Here is a 17757-nt window from a genome sequence, read left to right on the forward strand (position 1 = left end):
CTCAAAGTTCAATGAGAAACATCATTAAATTGAGAACAAAAAACGCCAACAGCTGAGAAAACAATAACAAAACAAATTGAGCTACGCTTTGTTCCTGCATTTATCGTGGTTTGTTTAACATTAAAAGCGGAAAAGCATCACTTTGTATTTTGCGCTTATGTACCCAAGCTGCCGATCAAATTTCAACGAAACTGGTTCCGTCCAAAAATAAAAAAGAAACGCGGAGCTGACCGCTCCGGGGGGAATCGCGAAGGCCAAATCGCGGTTCTGGGCCGCGTTCAAACGGACGACGGAACGCCGAACGTCTCAGCAATGCTGCGTGCGCAAATATTGCCGAGAAATGCGGCGTTTTCGAAAAATTGTGTTCATAGAACTTCCAAAGGAATTAAATTCCATTCTGCCGCCATGAAACTTGTACAGGAATCAAATGGGGACGATTTCGACCGTCGATCTGACGTCGAGTTGCGTTGATGTTGACTCCGCCGCCCGTTGATTTCTGCGAATCTTTCTGTTGCATGTTACTTTGGAACAGACGTTTGTTGCATGACGCAACATTTTCCGACGGACTTCCGTTCCGTCGAAATGGCGATGCGGACGGTCATTGTTGGACCGACGCCGACCCTCATTTGCTCCGTGAGGCTCACACCCGACGACCTCAAAAATCGAACGCCTCGGCGGGTTTTATCATAAATTGTTGGAACATTTTTACTCCCGAGGACTCAAGTGGAGAAAACTGCCTAGAGCTTCTACGAGACGTCACGTCTCCCGAGAATAACTGAACGAGGGCCCCGCTTGTTGGAACGAGACCTGGTCCGTCAATGGAGGATGGAGCGCCTGCACCGATGCCGCCGGCGATTTCTAGATGAAGAACTCTCTGCAACCCCGGAAGATGGATTTGCAGGAGGAGTCTAGGGGAGCGGCCCGCGAGATCGCCCGACCTGAGGCTCCCGGATTTTTTCTTATGCGGACCGGAATTTATGACACCCACTCCGGTTTCTTAGGGGGAAGGTGTCCGAATCGTTGAACGAACAAAATGATGCCCCCCTCCCTATTAGACTGGCGTTTTTTTAAAAAACAACAGAAAAGATAAACTGCACGGATACTTGTCCCTGGGACGCTCTGCATTTGACTTGTGCGAAATTCTCGAAAAACTACATAAATGTGTAAAACTTCCCTGAGATCGTCAAGGAATCTTCGCAGATGGCGGGAAAATTTCCCAAAAAAAAATCGAAAAATCACGAACTTGCGTCCGGCTCTATCCCGGCTACCGGCGCTGCGTCTTCCGTCTCTCTCCGCTGTTCGGTTTCAGCATTGGGCTTCCTGAAGCCGGCAATCCCACGGAGATTCGAGCTCATATGCGCTCTTTTAGTTGCATTTGATATCAAATTGTTTATTTACGAGCTTTGAGGAAGCAGACAAGACTAAGTTATAGGGGCATCTTAAACCACTTGCCAGTTAAATTTTGAAAAATGCTCCCTTCCCGACAATACGTTTGTCCTAATGCAACCGTCACAACGTGCAAAACAACCACTCGGTTAGAATATTAAAATTTATACCACCTGCTGAAATATTGCCCCTTCTAGGTCGAAACAGATATACATAAATCGCATCGCGATTTCCTTTGTGCGAAGGACTTCATGGAGTTTTTCACCCCCTAACCGTTACCTTTGAAGACGTTTATGGCGATCGTGAATGTATTGATATTGCGCCTGCTAAAAAAGCCCCAAAACTTCCCGGGCGCATTTACGTCCATCGCGAGAAGTGAAATTGCCGGGTCCTTGCTCGGTTGGGTGCGATTAACAAACTTCATAAACACGAAATTGCCGACGTAAACTTTTTCATTTTTAGTAGGCAAAGCCCCAGAACCGGAGGTTTTATCAGAAAATTCAAATTAAAACCAGGGAACGATGGCCCGGGTCTCACCTCGGGTCGCGATGGGCGGTCCCGCGAGCTAGAGAAAGACGAGACGACATAATAAAGCCCCGAAGCCCCCGAAATTTAATAACTGTAACAACTTTAATTTATCTTGTCTCGTGCCAGAGACTTATATGGAAAGAAAAGCAATTTCTATGACGTACTGCCGACTCAAACACCCATTCAGCCGGTGCTTTTGCTCCAAAAATGGAAGTTCGTGATTTAGCGACGAAGACGCTTAACCCCGCTTTTTCGAGATGCGGTAATAATCGTTTTTTACTCGAGAGCTAGGAGGGCCTCAAAATATCCAGTCTCTCCTATTCCCCCCCCCCCCCCCCCACCCCTCGAGCGTCTGAAGGGGATCGTTTCTTCGTGGCGAGTTCACAGTCTGAGATCGAATGTCCGATTCCGTCGTCCGAAAATTCACTAAGATTCGATCGCACCGCGCGTTAGCGCTATTGCCGATTTGCATGTCGTGACGTAATTATCACCGGCTTCGACGCTTCCGTGGTCGGGCGACTCCGACACCGGCTCGCCCCGCAGCGAACGGTTACGGGTGTCTCGGCCTCCTGGCGGAGAAAAAACTCGAGGTGCGGCAACGTCGCCGCTCACCCTCCACCATTTCACCTGCGCGTTTCGCCACGGCTCGCCCTCGCGAGGCGAGAATGCGCAAACGGCACCGCTTACGTTAAATTTCTCGATTAAACTGTCAACCGGCAGTTTTGCTTTAACTTAAACATTTTTATAAAACTTCCGTTATTAAGACGACCTCACAAATTGCAATTTTGTCGTGCACAATTCCTCCATTACTTCGTGCAGTTTTCCCTCGGACCGATCTGGATTTGGGCCTGCAAGTGAAATTTCGTTGCTTAGTTTATGGAAAAGCGACAAAAGAAACTTTCCGGACCGGCAGCTTTAAATGGCAATAATAAAAAGTTTTCTAGTTTAAGTCTCTAAGAAAAAGCTCGACGAAATTTGACAATAAAAATTTCAATTTACTTTCAATTTAAACTTATGTAATGGGAATATTATGTAATGTTATGTATAGGGAAATGGTTTGGCTGGAAAGCTCGTGCAGCATGAAAAGATGAAATAGCCCCTCTTTTTGAATCGTAATAAGCCATTTGAAAGCCCCACAAATTTTATTTGCAAATAGGCCCCAAAGTAATCGGTAATGGTTGAACGCACTGTACAGGGTGGCCGCCGTCCATCTTTCAGTGCGGGCAACCTTTCCACCCGGAGACGTGGAAGATCAGTTAAATGGGCGAAATTGGACAAAGTGTAACGCGACGCCGGCTTCAAACCAGACAAATCGCGTGGGATTTTCGAAATATTTGAAAAAATCTGCATTTTTTTTCCTCCCCTTTAGTCTCCAGGACCTCCAGTGCGACTTTGACGCTTTTCGTCGATGTCGCGTGTCGAATTACTGGACTCGTCTGCTCCAGAACACCGAGGCGGCTCCGACTATTTGCGCCAGAGAAGGTCGGTGTCAAAGTCAGCCGATTTTTAATGTGACGAGACCGCTACTATTCGCGCTATGGGGGGAAAATCGGCATTAACGATGCATGCTTGCCGATTTCGACATTTTGACGGATGTCAGATATTTCAATGTTTTTTTGACAGATGTCAGATATTTCAATGTTTTATTGACAGATGTCAGATATTTCAATGTTTTTTTGACTGATGTCAGATATTTCAATGTTTTTTTTTGACATACGTCAAATTCATCGTTTCGTTTCCTCTTAAAAGTTTATCGTGCAGGCTGTTCCTTAAGGGACGGCAAAAAATGGAATGGGTGGACCATGAGCTTATTTTAACAAAAAAACCCTACACAAGGGCCTAAATTGTGTCCGTTTTGACTTTCAGAGCGTCGAAGTTCAATTTTTTTTTTCGATTTTCATTCATTTCCGTGTTCCAAGATAATCAGATTATTATTGACTAAAAATTGGTTCACTAATCGTCACTCTGGCATTGCGGAGAAACTGAATTAATAACGATTATTCAAACCACTCTACAGGGCATTGCTTTTTCCGTGATCGCTCTCGATGTTTCAGATCGGAACTTTTCCATGACGTTTTCAGATTTTACTCCGGCGGTCCATAAGAGGATTGGGACGATGTGTTTTGGCAGGAGGCACATTCAGCGATTACTTTGAACATAGTCCAGATTAGCAAGCTTAATTTTTGTAAATATCTCGTAAACTATTGCTCCTAATAAAAACGCTGAGGAGGCAGAACAGCAGATAAAAGAGATGAGGGATTAAACGAAGCTTGCGAGCGAAATCTAAAAATGTCATAAAAAGCTCCTTATGGAAAATATTGAGAGCGATCGCGAACAAAGTAATGCCCTGCAGGGTGGTTTAAATAATCGTTGTTATTACTCAGTTACTTGGTAATGCTACAGTGATCGTTACCATCGAATTTGAGCGATCTTCACAAATTACGGAGGAACGAATGGAAATGAAGAAAAATGGAACTTCGACGCCCAGTGAATCAAAATGGACGCGATTTGGGACATGTTTCCATAGGAAGCTTTTACCTTAGAATGAGTTCATGATTCACCCGTTTCATTTCCGCCACAAGAAACGCCCTGTATGATGCGCACGTCAGTTTGTACGGTCCCGCGAGCCATTGGAAAGGCGAACCCGAGGAGCGTCGTCATCTCGAAAACTGTCCGAAAATTTGTTTGGTTTCGTAGACGAAGCATTTTTCCGAACGTCGCACCCATTGGCAGCGTCGCACGTGCCGATTTTGAAAATTTGACTTTTTTTTTGTCTTGCACTCGCCTGGACCGCGAGTGACTAATTTGAGAAAGTTGTTTTTCCACTCTAATACGAAATGCGGAGTTATCACGTCGGCTTCACGACATTCTCCGGATTACCTGAATCATAAATTTAGCAAGAGGTATAGTCACGTCTCAAAATGGATGACACCGAGAACAACCGAGTTTAACTTATTTTCTCCACGTTTCAACTTATTTAGTTCCACTCACGTTCCTACAAAGTTTCGGACTAATTACCCACAGTCACTTTTCCGACTTTCCAACGTACCCCTTGGAGCTTTTCGTCGGAAACAGCACTTTTGACGTCACGTCTGACGGCAGGTATGTTCCGTGTAACGCGGCCGTACGCCGTTGCTCCTCGATTGGTCGTGCAATCGGGCCACGCGAAACTCGACCCCACCGTATATTATTGTGTATCAGTGAAGATTCAGTTTTTCAAATTTTCACCCTCCCCGGCATGATTAAATCAAACGTTTCATGATGTCGGCGATTTCATTGCCCGCAGGAGACACGTCCCCGTACCTAAACCGAAAACAAAAATCTCACGTTCCTGTTAAGTTAAAGGAGCACGATCTTGGAGTTCTGAAAACTATGGAACGTTCCTAACTGAAAGTTAAATGTTCTGAGGTTGGATTTTAAGTCGCTGTACGACATCGTTTCACGTGGGGAATGTTTTCGAAGTTTCGGCTTCTTTGTGTCGCCGTAACTGCGGAAACAATTAACATGGCCGACGAATTAAGCCCCTTTTGCCTCGGGTAGCATAAACGTTTTCCTTCGGAATATAAGCTCGTTATTGCTCACTTGTTAGGCCCTCAGGATTAATCTCTGTCTGCCACTCACATTGAAATTTCCTCGTTTTTCTTTCTTTTTTTTTTTTTTTTTTTTTTTTTTTTTCGTGGAAAAATTCGTGCGCAAGGGCTGGATGCAACTAAATTTGAGCATAACTCCGAGCGTGCCGCTGTAGCTGACAACAAGAGGAATTTTGGGTGGTCGCACGTGGAGTGATTCGTTCGTGGTTGATGGGTCGATTTGTCGCCTTTTTACTCCACGCATTATTGAAACCGCCGCCGGCTCCACGTAGCCACCGGCGCATAAATCATTAGGTTGATTTATAGGCACTGTTTGCTGGCGAATTTAAAAATAGAGAAACTCGAATAAAACAACCCCTTTTGGGGATAATCAATTGCGGGAAGCTGAATGCCACTGCTCGAATAGCGCAAATCGCGCATTTCGCTTCGTCGAGCGTAAACGAGCGGTTTCAACAGACAAAAATGTTGGAACTACTTTAAGCATAGTTTTAACGTAATTAGCTAGGAATCATAAGCATGTCGTTCGAGTTTATCAAAGGCGCACGAGGCTTTATTAAGCCCTTTGGAAAATATCGCTAACTTGAACAATTTTTACATCCAACGAGGGTTTAGCCGAACGCAACGTATCAAGCATTGTAGTTAAAGTCGCGTCCGACGTGACCGACCCCAATCCAAAACATAACGATTTTAACGAACTAAATATTCTTTTCGGCAACAGCACACACCGGCAGGGGTGGGACCGTGCACTGTTTTCAGTCCGAGCTGCCCGAAAGTGACGTTCCCACGGCACCCGCCCTTCGTTGGGGGGTGCGACGGAAGACCCCTGTTAACGTACCGACGTACGTACCGAACCCATTTCAGACCAGTTTGCGTGCACCCGACCGTAGTTCACCGTGGCGATGGGCAGATGTCGCTCGCGTCGCGCACGCCGCGGACCCTAGTACCCTGCGCCGGTGCGGCCGGAGAGCGCGGACGTGAACGAACTGGTCGCATTAATAACGACGGCCAACTTACTGAAAATTCGGACCGAAACGCATAACGCGACTTGACTAATAAATTAGTATTTCTACCGCAATAAAAAAATATCCCGGCAAAGTATGAATCAGTGCTTCGGCTAATCCCGATATTTCCTCGTAGATCACGCTCCCATATCAAATAACAAAGCCTCTCATTAGAAGCTTTGGTAATCCGAATCCGGTGTTTGTGCTTCGAAACATGATACCGGGTTATGCTTGATCCGTATACAAAGGGCTTTCAAAAACTTACAAAACGCCACCAGCGCAATGTGGGTCGGCCTCAAAAATCGATGAGATGAACCCCAAAACGTGAAATTCGAATTTCGACTAGGAACGGTGCCATCCCCCCCCTCTCTTCCCCCCCCCTTCCCCTCCGCGGCATTCGTTTAAATAGACTCCGGAGAAACACGTTTTTTACAATTTCTCCGAAGTTACCGAAACAAAAACAGACTTCAAAGGGGAACTTTCGCATTAAGAACTCCCGGGCCTCGGACCGTTCTGGTCGCCTCTTTTGTTTGACTTTTCCGATTTTACTTCGGGAATAAAGGAAATTACTTCGCCGAAAGTAAACTAATGGTTAACGAGGGAGGGGGAGAGATTACGTAGGTGTCGAAGGTTAAGCGGTTTTCGCTTAAAGTTTCAACCGGAATTATGGGGTTAAATTTAAGCTCACCGGAGTTTTCCCCGGAACTGCCTGTGCCTAGCAACACGTCGATGCCACCGTCTGAGAGGATGTCGGCGTCTTGAGTGTAGATAGAGAAGGAGGAGTCTTCTTGGAGTCTCGCCAACATAACTGCCAAGCTGTTCCTACGAAAAAAAAAAAATTGAAATTGGAAGAAGTATAGCCGGGTCTTCCAACGAGGACTTCACCGACGTCGATCAGGCAGATCGCAAGGAACGTTTTAGTTTATTTGCGAATTTACCAGTTTCAGGTAATTAGGTAAGTCGTGCAACTCTTTACAGTTGAAAATCGACCGAGGCAGAATAAGCAGGAGTATTTTCAGTGAAATTGCTTAAGTTGAACATACACGACATGCAAAAATGTTTGTCGTCCCAGTCGCGGCTTTCATGTGAAGAATTCGGAATGCTCGACACGCTCTCAGGTGTGTAGAGCTTAACCGAATTCATTGAAAATTTACGGACGCAGTCTGACGTCTGCGGGTTGGACGGTCGGCGCGTCGGTCTGCATGTCGGATGATCGGTCAGTCGGTGACTTGACCGGTTGGTCGGTTGCGATTCGGCGTTCGCCTTGTCGCTACAGACACCCGGTGCCGTAACAATTCTTAAATCTTAGCCTGCAAGGTGCAGCACACGCGTGTTTCCTATCCACTGCCAGTTGCCTCGCAATCCGCAAGAAACGGCAATAACAATAGGAGAATCAAGCAGGTTTTTTTTTTTAATTTGATAAGAAACAGCAATAGAATTGAGATGTAGGACGTGGGCCACATTTTGAAGTTTGTATCAAAAGAGGTCCGCAGGGCCATAAAGGAGTTGAAACAAGAACGGAACGTTCCTGGGGGATTGAAAGTTACCTGTCGAGATCATCGGGCTCCTTGAGTTGCAACGTGACGTTCCCGTCGGAGGCGGTGGAATACATAAAAACGGCATGACTGCCGGTGTAGGGCAGCTGGAGGGGCACCCGAACTCCAGAGAATTCGTGCACGGCCTGCAAAAAAAAACTTCCTTAACCGTTGAAATTTACAAGAAAGATGTTTTTGCTATACAATCCGAAATCGTGCCCTCCCCCCCAAATCCCCCCCGCCCATACCTCCCCCCTCCCAGTTTCGATTTCGCAACATCCCCCAATTTTTCCAGAGCGACGATGTTGAACGTTAACTGAAGAAATGGAAAAAAATGAAATTATTATTGTACGTGGTGCGTCTGATTGGTCGCTTGCATGAGGTGCCGAAGAGGCGACCCACCTGGCCGCTCGAAAGGCGTAGGTACCACTTATGCCTGTTAGTTAGAAAAGAATCCTTCGGAAGCCGTACCGTGAAAGACAGAGGAGTCAGGCGCGTCCTCCTCCAAATTTAAGTTACCTCTTTGCCTCCGGCGGAGACGTCTTTGGGCCCGCGCCACTTCTTGCACGCCGCCATAATTGAATCTCCTCAATGGGCCATCGGACAAGTCGGGACACATGTCTTTACGAAGATTAATACCTGGACAGGCGTCCCGCGTGTCGGCCGCGTGTAAACACGTCCGTTGCAGCCACCGCGCGATAACGATTTTAAATCGAAACAGGGGCAATTATGTCAAGTAGGAATAATGAATCTATTATTGTCCCCCGGTTAAAATGCATGAATGTGTTTGTTGGTAAATAACAGGAATAATTAACATGGGGGTAACTACACAATTCCGGGGGCGCGCCCTGATTTATGGTATATGGACAGGCAAAAAGGGGTACCTAATTATTTCTCTGTCTCGGAGCCAGATGCCGCCGTTATTTCGGTTCTCCTATCTTTCGTATTTTAGTAAATTATGGTGCTAATCTGATGTATATAAATATATATATATATATATATATATATATTTAATTTTTTTTATTTTTTTATTTTAAATATATATATTTTACAGTTGGATCTGTTCCCCGAGGCAGGGAAACAAGTCCCCAAATTAAAAATAAACAACATGCGCCGCCCGGCTTGTTTTAATTATTCTTGTCGGGGCTGTCGTGTTTTTGCCCTTGTTGGGGCCCAGAACGTTATTTGTTTTTAAACATATATTATTGTAGTCGCTCGAAAAGGGGCACTACCATCCACGACGTGTAACGTGCATGATAAAAGTCGACATAATCCGCTAACCGGAGCGTGGCAATTTCCCCCCAAGGAGTGCTCCCAACGACAAATAATAACGAGCAGAGTTAATTCTATTACGTCACTCGCTTTCAAGTTCAGTCCTGTGCACGTCCTGGAACCCATTCGGTGCAATAATTAACATGCATGGAAAGGGTCAGGCCACGGTTTATTTCGGCCGTTGTTTTTTTTTTGGAAAACCCAACCAGAGGCGGACGCCGGGGCCGGGGGTTTCCCCGGAAGGAACGTTCGGCCTCCAAAACTGTTTTCTTTTGCATCCTCGCGGAGACGTCCACGGGCGGGGAAACCGATCCGAAACGGGGTTCGATGGAAACACGTGTGAAAAGGTAACGCGAGTTTTGTTGACGTCACATTCTTTTCAGCCCCCGAACTCCCCGAGGGAGCCGAGGGTTTCAGCCTAGCGAAACTCATCGGGATTTTGTTTTATTTCGGCATTTTTGCATTATCTATTTAATCCCCGAGAGCTTCAAGAACTTCCCGGAACTGATATTATTTACTGACTAAATATGGAGATTGCCTAAAAGCATCGGGGAATCCCGGGATATTTCAGGGAAATATGTGTCATTTAAACTTCGTGATGTTCGAATTATTGAGGCTGAATTATTCATATTCCGGAGAGTGGTTCATTGCAATATCGATCGATGCGAATCCCATTTTTGCACGTAAGTTGTCAGTTTCGCTAGTTTCACGTGCGTCTTGTTTCGCTCGCGCGGACCGCCGGTTGACGCGCGCAGCGCCGGGCCCGCGGCGGCGGAGGCCCGAACCTCGGTGCCGCTCCGCCACTGGGCCCGACATTTGCGTATTATTAAAAATCGAGGAAATACCTTGCCAGCAGACTCTGTAGCAGCAGAATCGAAATATTTATATTTATAACTCAGCACGCGAGCGCATATTCCATAACACTGGAATGCAATTTCCGGAATATAAATAAAATTGCATTTTATCTGAAATGCGATAAAACTTCGTATTCACCTATACATAATATGAGTTATAAATAGAGCCGCATTTTATGTTGGATATATTCACACTATTACAGAGGCAAATCCCCTTTATGCAATAACACTCACAGCGGTGTGCGGAAAACGCAAAAATCGCATCAAATTCCATATAGTTAGAGCGTGTGCATGCACGGGGCCTTTTGGTTCATTTGAAAAATTATCGTTAGTTTTCCTCTAAATTGATTTATTCCTGGGGCGAGCGGTGAGGCAGTGAATTCCCTTGTCAGTAAAATTTAAGTTTAGTCAATATTCTGGAGGAGCAGGAAACACGAGGCAATCCTTAACGAGAGAGAGAGAGAGAGAGAGAGAGAGAGAGGGGGAGAGGGAGGGAGAGAGAGAGAGAAAGAGAAAGAGAGAGAGGGAGAGAGGTGGAAAGATAAAGGGAGAGAGAGAGAGAGAGAGAGAGATGGCACAGAGAAACAACGAAAGATTGTCTAAATAAAGTTTATGAATAGAAAATCTCCTCTCTTATATCTGGATAGAGAAAGTTTGCACACATCGTTGAAAGATCAGCCGAGCACTCAAAATTTTACATTTTCCCCGTTCTTGTTTTCTTTGCGGGATAAAAGCGGATTTAACTGAGCACGGAGATGTAGATGGAGAAGTTCCACGTCGACCGAATCGACTTGGCCTGTTTACGTAAACGCCATTTTTGCAAGGGAAAAACGTGGTCATAAAACTGCTGCTAATAAGGAGCCCGAGATCGATACACATGATTCGTAATAACACGGAAGATTGGCCAGACGGACGATAAATACCCAGGAGAGCACTCCCCGTTCCGTGGGCCCTTCCTGGACAACAATTCCTTAATCTTGGACGATTCGAAAGGAAACCGCGGGCAACAATTTCGAATTTACTGCCGCTTATGTCGTAAATTTAGACTGGTGCCCAGTAAAACGAGAGATATCCCAATTTACAATTTTGGATTGTTCCCGGGGAAAAGCACGGCCATTTGACGTCTTAACTTGTATGGATAGCTACTTAAGCGGACATTAAGCAGGACGTTCTTTATCTCGGCAGGACTGTCAGTCTGGTTTTAAGAGCGTTCGAATGGAAACATAAAACGCAAGGGCCGGTTTCTGCTCGCATATGGTCGCCCATAAAGTTTTATTTCCCTACAGTCAAATGATATTTGCCCGGCTTTAAGGGACTGGACTGGGACCGAGGAGAAAAAAAAAAGGAAGAAAAAAAGAGAGAAAAAAGTGCCGATGCTGCACATATCGTTGAAAAACAACAGCTTTCGCCTTCGGTTTTCGAAAAGGGAAAGGGAGCAAATCGACTCGATGTAAATTTTTATTTTACGTCGGTTCGCTCGAGATGTTCACGGCAAATCCACTTCGTCTAACAGAATAAGGCACGTCCCCGAGCAATCGTAAAACTCGCCAATTCACCAATCGCGCCGGCGCGCGCAGCTTGGGAGTCGCGCACACGCGCTACGAACAAAAGTTACGCGTGCGTTTCCCCAAGGAGTCACGCACACGCGCTACGAACAAAAGTTGCGCGTGCGTTCCCCCAAGGAGTCGCGCACACGCGCTACGAACAAAAGTTGCGCGTGCGTTCCCCCACCCTGCGGCTGATCAAACGCCAGTTGCCTTAGATGCGACACTCTGTGTGTTTTCAAACGTCCTAATCGAAAGTCGCGGATCATTTCCAGGGTGCGTGCACAGGGCGTCGACGTGGAAACGAACGAAGTTTTGACAGTCACGGAAACTGCGAAAAGGCGTCGATCGCACTTTCAAGGGGGACAATCCTGAAGTCGGTTTTCCGGTGACTTGCACGCACCCCCTGGCGGAGGGGGAAACAACCGCTAAAACCTTTAATGGGACTGGGGGCAGAGTTGTAACTCGCTTGAAGGTCTGAAGATTGCTCTTCCAAATGTACCTCTTTTTCACTGAGAGGTGTCAGAGAAATCGCGTCCGAACCGCGAACAAGGTTGGGTATGTCCTAGGAAAATTGTTTATAATGACTGCCCACAATGACGTTCCTAAACAGAGTGACAAACTCCATTTTTAAACTTTAACATTCGCACAAACTCCCACTCGAATTCCCCCACTTCTTCTCTTCGACTCTTCCAAATCTCAAGGCTGAAAACAGTCTTGAGAGAGAGAGAAAGAGAGAGAAAGAGAGAGAGAGAGAGAGAGAGAGAGAGAGAGAGAGTAAAAAAAATCCAGAGGTGCTAAATCGGGCGATCGTGGTGGCCATTCAATTCGTCCAATCCTCTCGCTAGGAAACCCATCGTGTGACCACTGCTTTGCAGGACGAAGATAAAGGAAAGCTCCGTCTCGGTGGGAACGAAGACCTTCTTGTGACACGCTACTGCCAGCCGCGTCAACTTAATCGTCTAAACCGTTGTCGTTGTTATCTTTTAGTCCGCATCAATATCTCTTCTAACAGACTTAAGGAGAGCTCACCAGCTAAGTTTTCCTCCATCGATGAAGGACCAATAACGGCGTTGTCTCGAGAGTACCAGCCCAGACGTGTACTCTTTGCGGATATTTGTGAATTGTCTTCTCTGAGCGGTCGGGGACCCTCATCGGTCCACCGTACGACTCCGTCCGTCAACGTGTCCGTTAAGGAAACGCGTGCCCTCACCACTAAGATAAATATTTTGTGAAATATTTCCGATGTTATTTATGAAATTTGTTGTTATTGTACAAAATTGAATATTTCTGTCAGAATCGTCATCAAAAAGTTGCTGCAGGATCTGTATTTTGTATGGGTGGAATTGGTTTAACCCCAGCGCTTTTCCCACTGTTCAGCGAGATGTTCCTGCTTCACGTGCTGCGGCACGCCCGTTTCTCTAATTAAAGAGACCGAAACTTCACTTCGAGCTGCTTCACTCAGAACACGCTTATTAATCCTTTTTCTGGTGACGGCGAAACCAGTTTCAGCAAACTTAGGAACTAATTCCAACACGAATTTAGGTCTCAAATCAATATTAGGATTGCTCTCGTTAAAATCCTTGCTGTTCTTCTTGCGCATCCTCCACATTCCCCATAGACGAAGATAATTTCGGTTTTTCGTCGCGGGGGTGTTTTTTTGTAAACAACCTCGCAAGCACGCGACCCCTAACTCTCGAAACGAAGTTTACAATGAAAATTATTTAGTCGTTCGACGACGCACGAACTTGGGAGTTCCATCGTCCTCCATTAACCGGTGAGTCTTATTGTCGCCCTTTTCTCCTGCAAGGAGAACATTTGAGTAAACACACTTACCAGCGCAAAAGATCAAAGAAAAACCAAAACAATAATCGGTGGATTACAGAGATTTGGAAAAATCGAAGGGAAAAATCGCAGCTGCGTGGGGGGAAATCCGAGTGGAAGTCTCTTTGAACGTTCGAGTGGTGTTTGAAAAGGGCATCGATTATTGCGTAAAAGACAATAATCAGCATTTTCACCACTTCAAACGTTAACAAACGATTTTTTTCCCGATACAATTGTTGCTGAAGCTGGTTGCGCGCGATTTCTCCAAAATCCCCTCAATGGAAAGAGGTACGCTCGGGAAGGTGGCTTTCGGACCTTTCGAATGAGGTGCAACTCGACCCCCTTCGCGTTCAAGATTCTAGCGGTTGTTTCCACCTCCGCCAGAGGGCGCGCGCGATCTAATGGAAAACCGGCTTAATGTCCCCCACGCAATTAACCTGGAACTGCTTTTGCATATTTATGTATCTTTGTTTATTTTACGATGCGATTTACGATAATCGGAATATCGAAGGTGGTTCGTTTTCGAATTTGCACGTAGTGCTAGCGCCCGTCTGCCACGGTTTTGGAGGTGCGGTCGGAGAGGTGCCGAAGGAAAATCGGTCGGGAAGTCGCCGGTACGTTCCACTCTTTCGGCGTTGATAGGTCGAGATCCTGGCAGCTTCTCCCAGGGGGTACCACTCGCGGAGACGTTGCCGTAAAGACGGGGCGCCGGCCAGCCCCGTCGGAAGTATCGTCCCCGCGTACCCGTAGGCGGGTTCGTTCGGGGCTCTGAAGGCGACGCGTGCCATGAAAAAGAGTTTTTCCAGGGGAGACTGTCAGAGATCGTCTGTTTAGGCGTCAGAATTCGACCAAAAATGGCGCTCGCCGAGGGCCATTTTCACGCGTCGCTACCCAGCACTGCTCGCGATGTACGTCCGAATCCGCCACCTTTTTGCAATTCATTCGGAAAACTCTTAAATTTACTTAAACCGTCGTACAAAATACCCATAAACCTAAACGAAACTTTCCAATTTAAACCGATGTAGTAAACGCGGTCTTAAGGCAAAGTTTGCCATATTCATTGTTCCGGGCCCTTTTCCCTAATTCCGGAGCCACCTACAGGTGATTAGAGCTAACGAGGTAAGTTCGGCCCTAGAATAATACTGCCTCCCTTTTCAATTTACTTTTATTGAAGAACGGAGCGACTATAACAAAACATTTCCTTTAGCAAATTGCTGAGCTGCCATGGGACCGGACGAGGACATTTTCAAGTTCAATAAATAGTTTCGAGATTTACACTTCGACTTTTAAATATTTTTTATACAGGGTGTTTCCTAAGGGCGGTACGTAGCTTCGGGAGCGCATTCCACAGCCGGAATGCAGGTAATTTTGTTACGTAAACTGTGTCGGAAAAATCCCCCCCTCCCCCCCCCCCCCTCGTCGCGGAAATACGGGGTGTGGAAATTTTATCGTTCGAAATTGAACGTCCCGCGCGCAGATGAAGGAACGGTGCTGGTGGCCAGCAAAGTGCCGCCGGTTTCGCCACCAAGCAGGCAGGTGCGCAACAGAAGAATTCATACCTCCATGCAAGAATTTCTCCTCGTAAGAGTGGTAAAAAGGAATGGAGAAGTTGAGCCGCGACGTGTTCCGTTTATTTACCCACGAAAAAATGCCCGGAGGCTTTTTTCCTTCCGCACGCGTAACTAAAAAAGGAGCAAAATATTGGAAAAGAACAGTGGCGCGCCACATTTATCCTTTAAAACGTCCAGCAGTTATCCTGCCCGCGCGCCGCTGGTTACACAACGGCCACCGCTTTTAGCGTGAATTACGCGCCGTTGCCAACTCTCAAGCCCGGCAAAGTTTACAATAAAACAATTAAAAAAATGTAATCTTTTAAAGACATTTTCACACCCTGTATGTCCGCGACGAAGCATTTTCGGGACGTATTGGGTTGTTCCACAGTTAATGCCGTTTCACTCTCATAGATGGCCCCACTCATACGTATCGAGTTATAGTGATCTCGTCGCTCACATTATCATACGCCATTTTAAAGGTTATGTTTCAGACTCTTTTCGATCGAAAATCGAGCGTGACTAGTAAACGAGAAGTTGTTTCGAATTTAAGTCGAAGATGGACGATCCAAGTGAGCACTATCGACACATTTCATTATTTCACTCTCGAAGGGGCGAAAATGCGGTACGAGCTCAGGAGAAATTGCATGAAGTTTATGGTGAGAACCGCCGCACCGAACGCCAGTGGCGGCGTTGGTGATCTCGCTTTCGTTCCGGAAATTTTAATGTCCAAGATGCACCACACGCCATTGACGACGATGAAATGAAGGCCTTGATCGAAGCCAATCGGCGTGTGGCAACTCGAGAGATGGCAGAAAAGTCGAACAAATCGAATTCAGCCGTTTCTCTGCATTTAAAAAAGCTCGGGTACGTTGGCAGATCGGATGTTCGGGTACCTCACGAATTCGAGAAGGTTCACCTAACCCAACGCATTAACACACGCGATTCTTTGCTGAACAGCAACCAAAACGACCCACTTCTAAAAAGAGCCATAACGGGCGATCAAAAATGGATCGTCTACGTTAACGCACTCCGAAAACGATCATGGATCAAACGAGAAAGACCTGCGCAATCGACGTCCGAAGCCGACATTCATCGAAAGAAGATTTTGCTATCTGCGTGGTGGGACTACAAGGGTATTCTTTACTTCGGACTGCTTCCGAGAAACCAAACTATCGATTCGAATGTTTACTGTCGTCAGCTATCGAAATTGAACGAAGAAATCACAGGAGAACGTCCTGAACTCGCCAATCGCAAAGGGGCACTGTTCCATCGTGATAACGCCCGTACGTCTTTGATAACGCGTCAAAAATTATTGGAACTAAATCGGGAACTGACACCTCATCCACCGTACAGCCCGGACTTGGCGCCGTCAGACTGTTATTCGTTCAAAAGTCATTTGAATGGCAAAAATTTCGATTCTGATCGAGCCGTTAAAATGAGTTTTCACATCTAAAAATTGAGACTTTTTCGAACGCGGAATTTTCCAACTTGCCGAAAGATGGCGCTACCGCCGAGATGGCCGCTACGTCACTGATTAATATTTATTATTAATGTTTAGTAGATTCACTTTGGAAAAACATGAAAAACGCGACGTTAATTATGGAACAATCCAATAGTTCCTATAACGAGATTACCTCTATTTTAGCTGTAGAACACGCTCCCGAAGCTACGTACCGCACTTGGGGAACGCCCAGTATGTACACAGGCCGTCAATCGAGCACGCGCAGACACTTCGAGGGACGAGTCTTTGACCGATTCCGGTGCGAAAGGTTCCCGTTAAGGCGCGGTCGCGGCGGCTCCGTTTAAGAGATACCGAGTGTTTAAATTTTAACTTTAATTTGTCTTTCTGCGAATGTCTTCGGACACAGACGAGCCAGTCGGACGCAGTTAGTGCTCGCGGGTTTTTCACGATGCAAAACTCAAATGTCGTCTTAGTTCTTTGATTATTGCCGATAGGGGGCGCCACGTGCAGCGTTTCGTCACGTTTAAATTGGCCCTAAGTCTTTCGCCCCGCATTGCGGGTCGCTTTTGCATTATCGCACATTCGGTTTCGTTCAAAGAAGTACTCTCGGGGAGTACCTATTATATATATATATATATATCTGTCTGCGTCTGCGTCCGAAAAAATATTCACAGGAGGCCGAGTTAAAACTGAAACTTAAACACCCTGTATATCTTAAACGGAGCCGTCGCGACTGCGCGTTAATGGGGACCTTTCGCCTAAGGAAATCGGTCAGAGATTCGTCGCTCGAAGTGTCTGCGCGTGCTCGATTAATGTACAGTGTGTGCAGTTTTTATTTCGGTTATTATTTACGACTTGTTGCGAAACCCACTTCTAAGCCGGTGTGAAATCGTCCAGCTTTCGCCGAAGGGAAGAAACGATAAGCCGGGACTTAACTTGTTTTCCCTTTCCATTCAAATTACTGGAACGTTCCAAATTGTCCCTCAACGAGGAGAAAGGTGGCTCGAACCGGTCCCGATGCTCTTGATCCCGCTTTCAAACCATAATGCCTTTATACGTATCGTTGGGAGCGCAAACACAAAATTCCCTTTTTTCCCTTCGTTCCCTTTGATTTAATATTTACACGGTAAGTACTACTTGTTGAAAATATTTGAACTTCGGAGTATTCAATTATTTACTAAAAATCTTCTCTCCCTCGTGTTGACACA

The 17757-nt window shown here is 46.1% G+C and overlaps 1 protein-coding gene across 7 annotated transcripts in view; it reads right to left on the reverse strand.

Annotated features, from left to right (window-relative positions):
• LOC136343772 (zinc finger protein 541) overlaps positions 1-17757 on the reverse strand; it is a 217966-nt gene that overhangs the window by 65763 nt on the left and 134446 nt on the right. For all 7 annotated transcript variants that reach the window (XM_066290745.1, XM_066290727.1, XM_066290737.1 and 4 more), the window contains 2 exons: positions 8053-8186; positions 7194-7327 (listed from right to left, as the gene is read on the reverse strand). In XM_066290745.1, coding sequence (XP_066146842.1) covers positions 7194-7327; positions 8053-8117 — 199 coding nt within the window. In that variant the 5' untranslated portion in view covers positions 8118-8186. The remainder of the gene's footprint in view (positions 1-7193; positions 7328-8052; positions 8187-17757) is intronic.

The sequence above is a fragment of the Euwallacea fornicatus genome, chromosome 1, assembly GCF_040115645.1.
Source record: "Euwallacea fornicatus isolate EFF26 chromosome 1, ASM4011564v1, whole genome shotgun sequence".
Taxonomy (NCBI): Eukaryota; Metazoa; Arthropoda; class Insecta; order Coleoptera; family Curculionidae; genus Euwallacea; species Euwallacea fornicatus.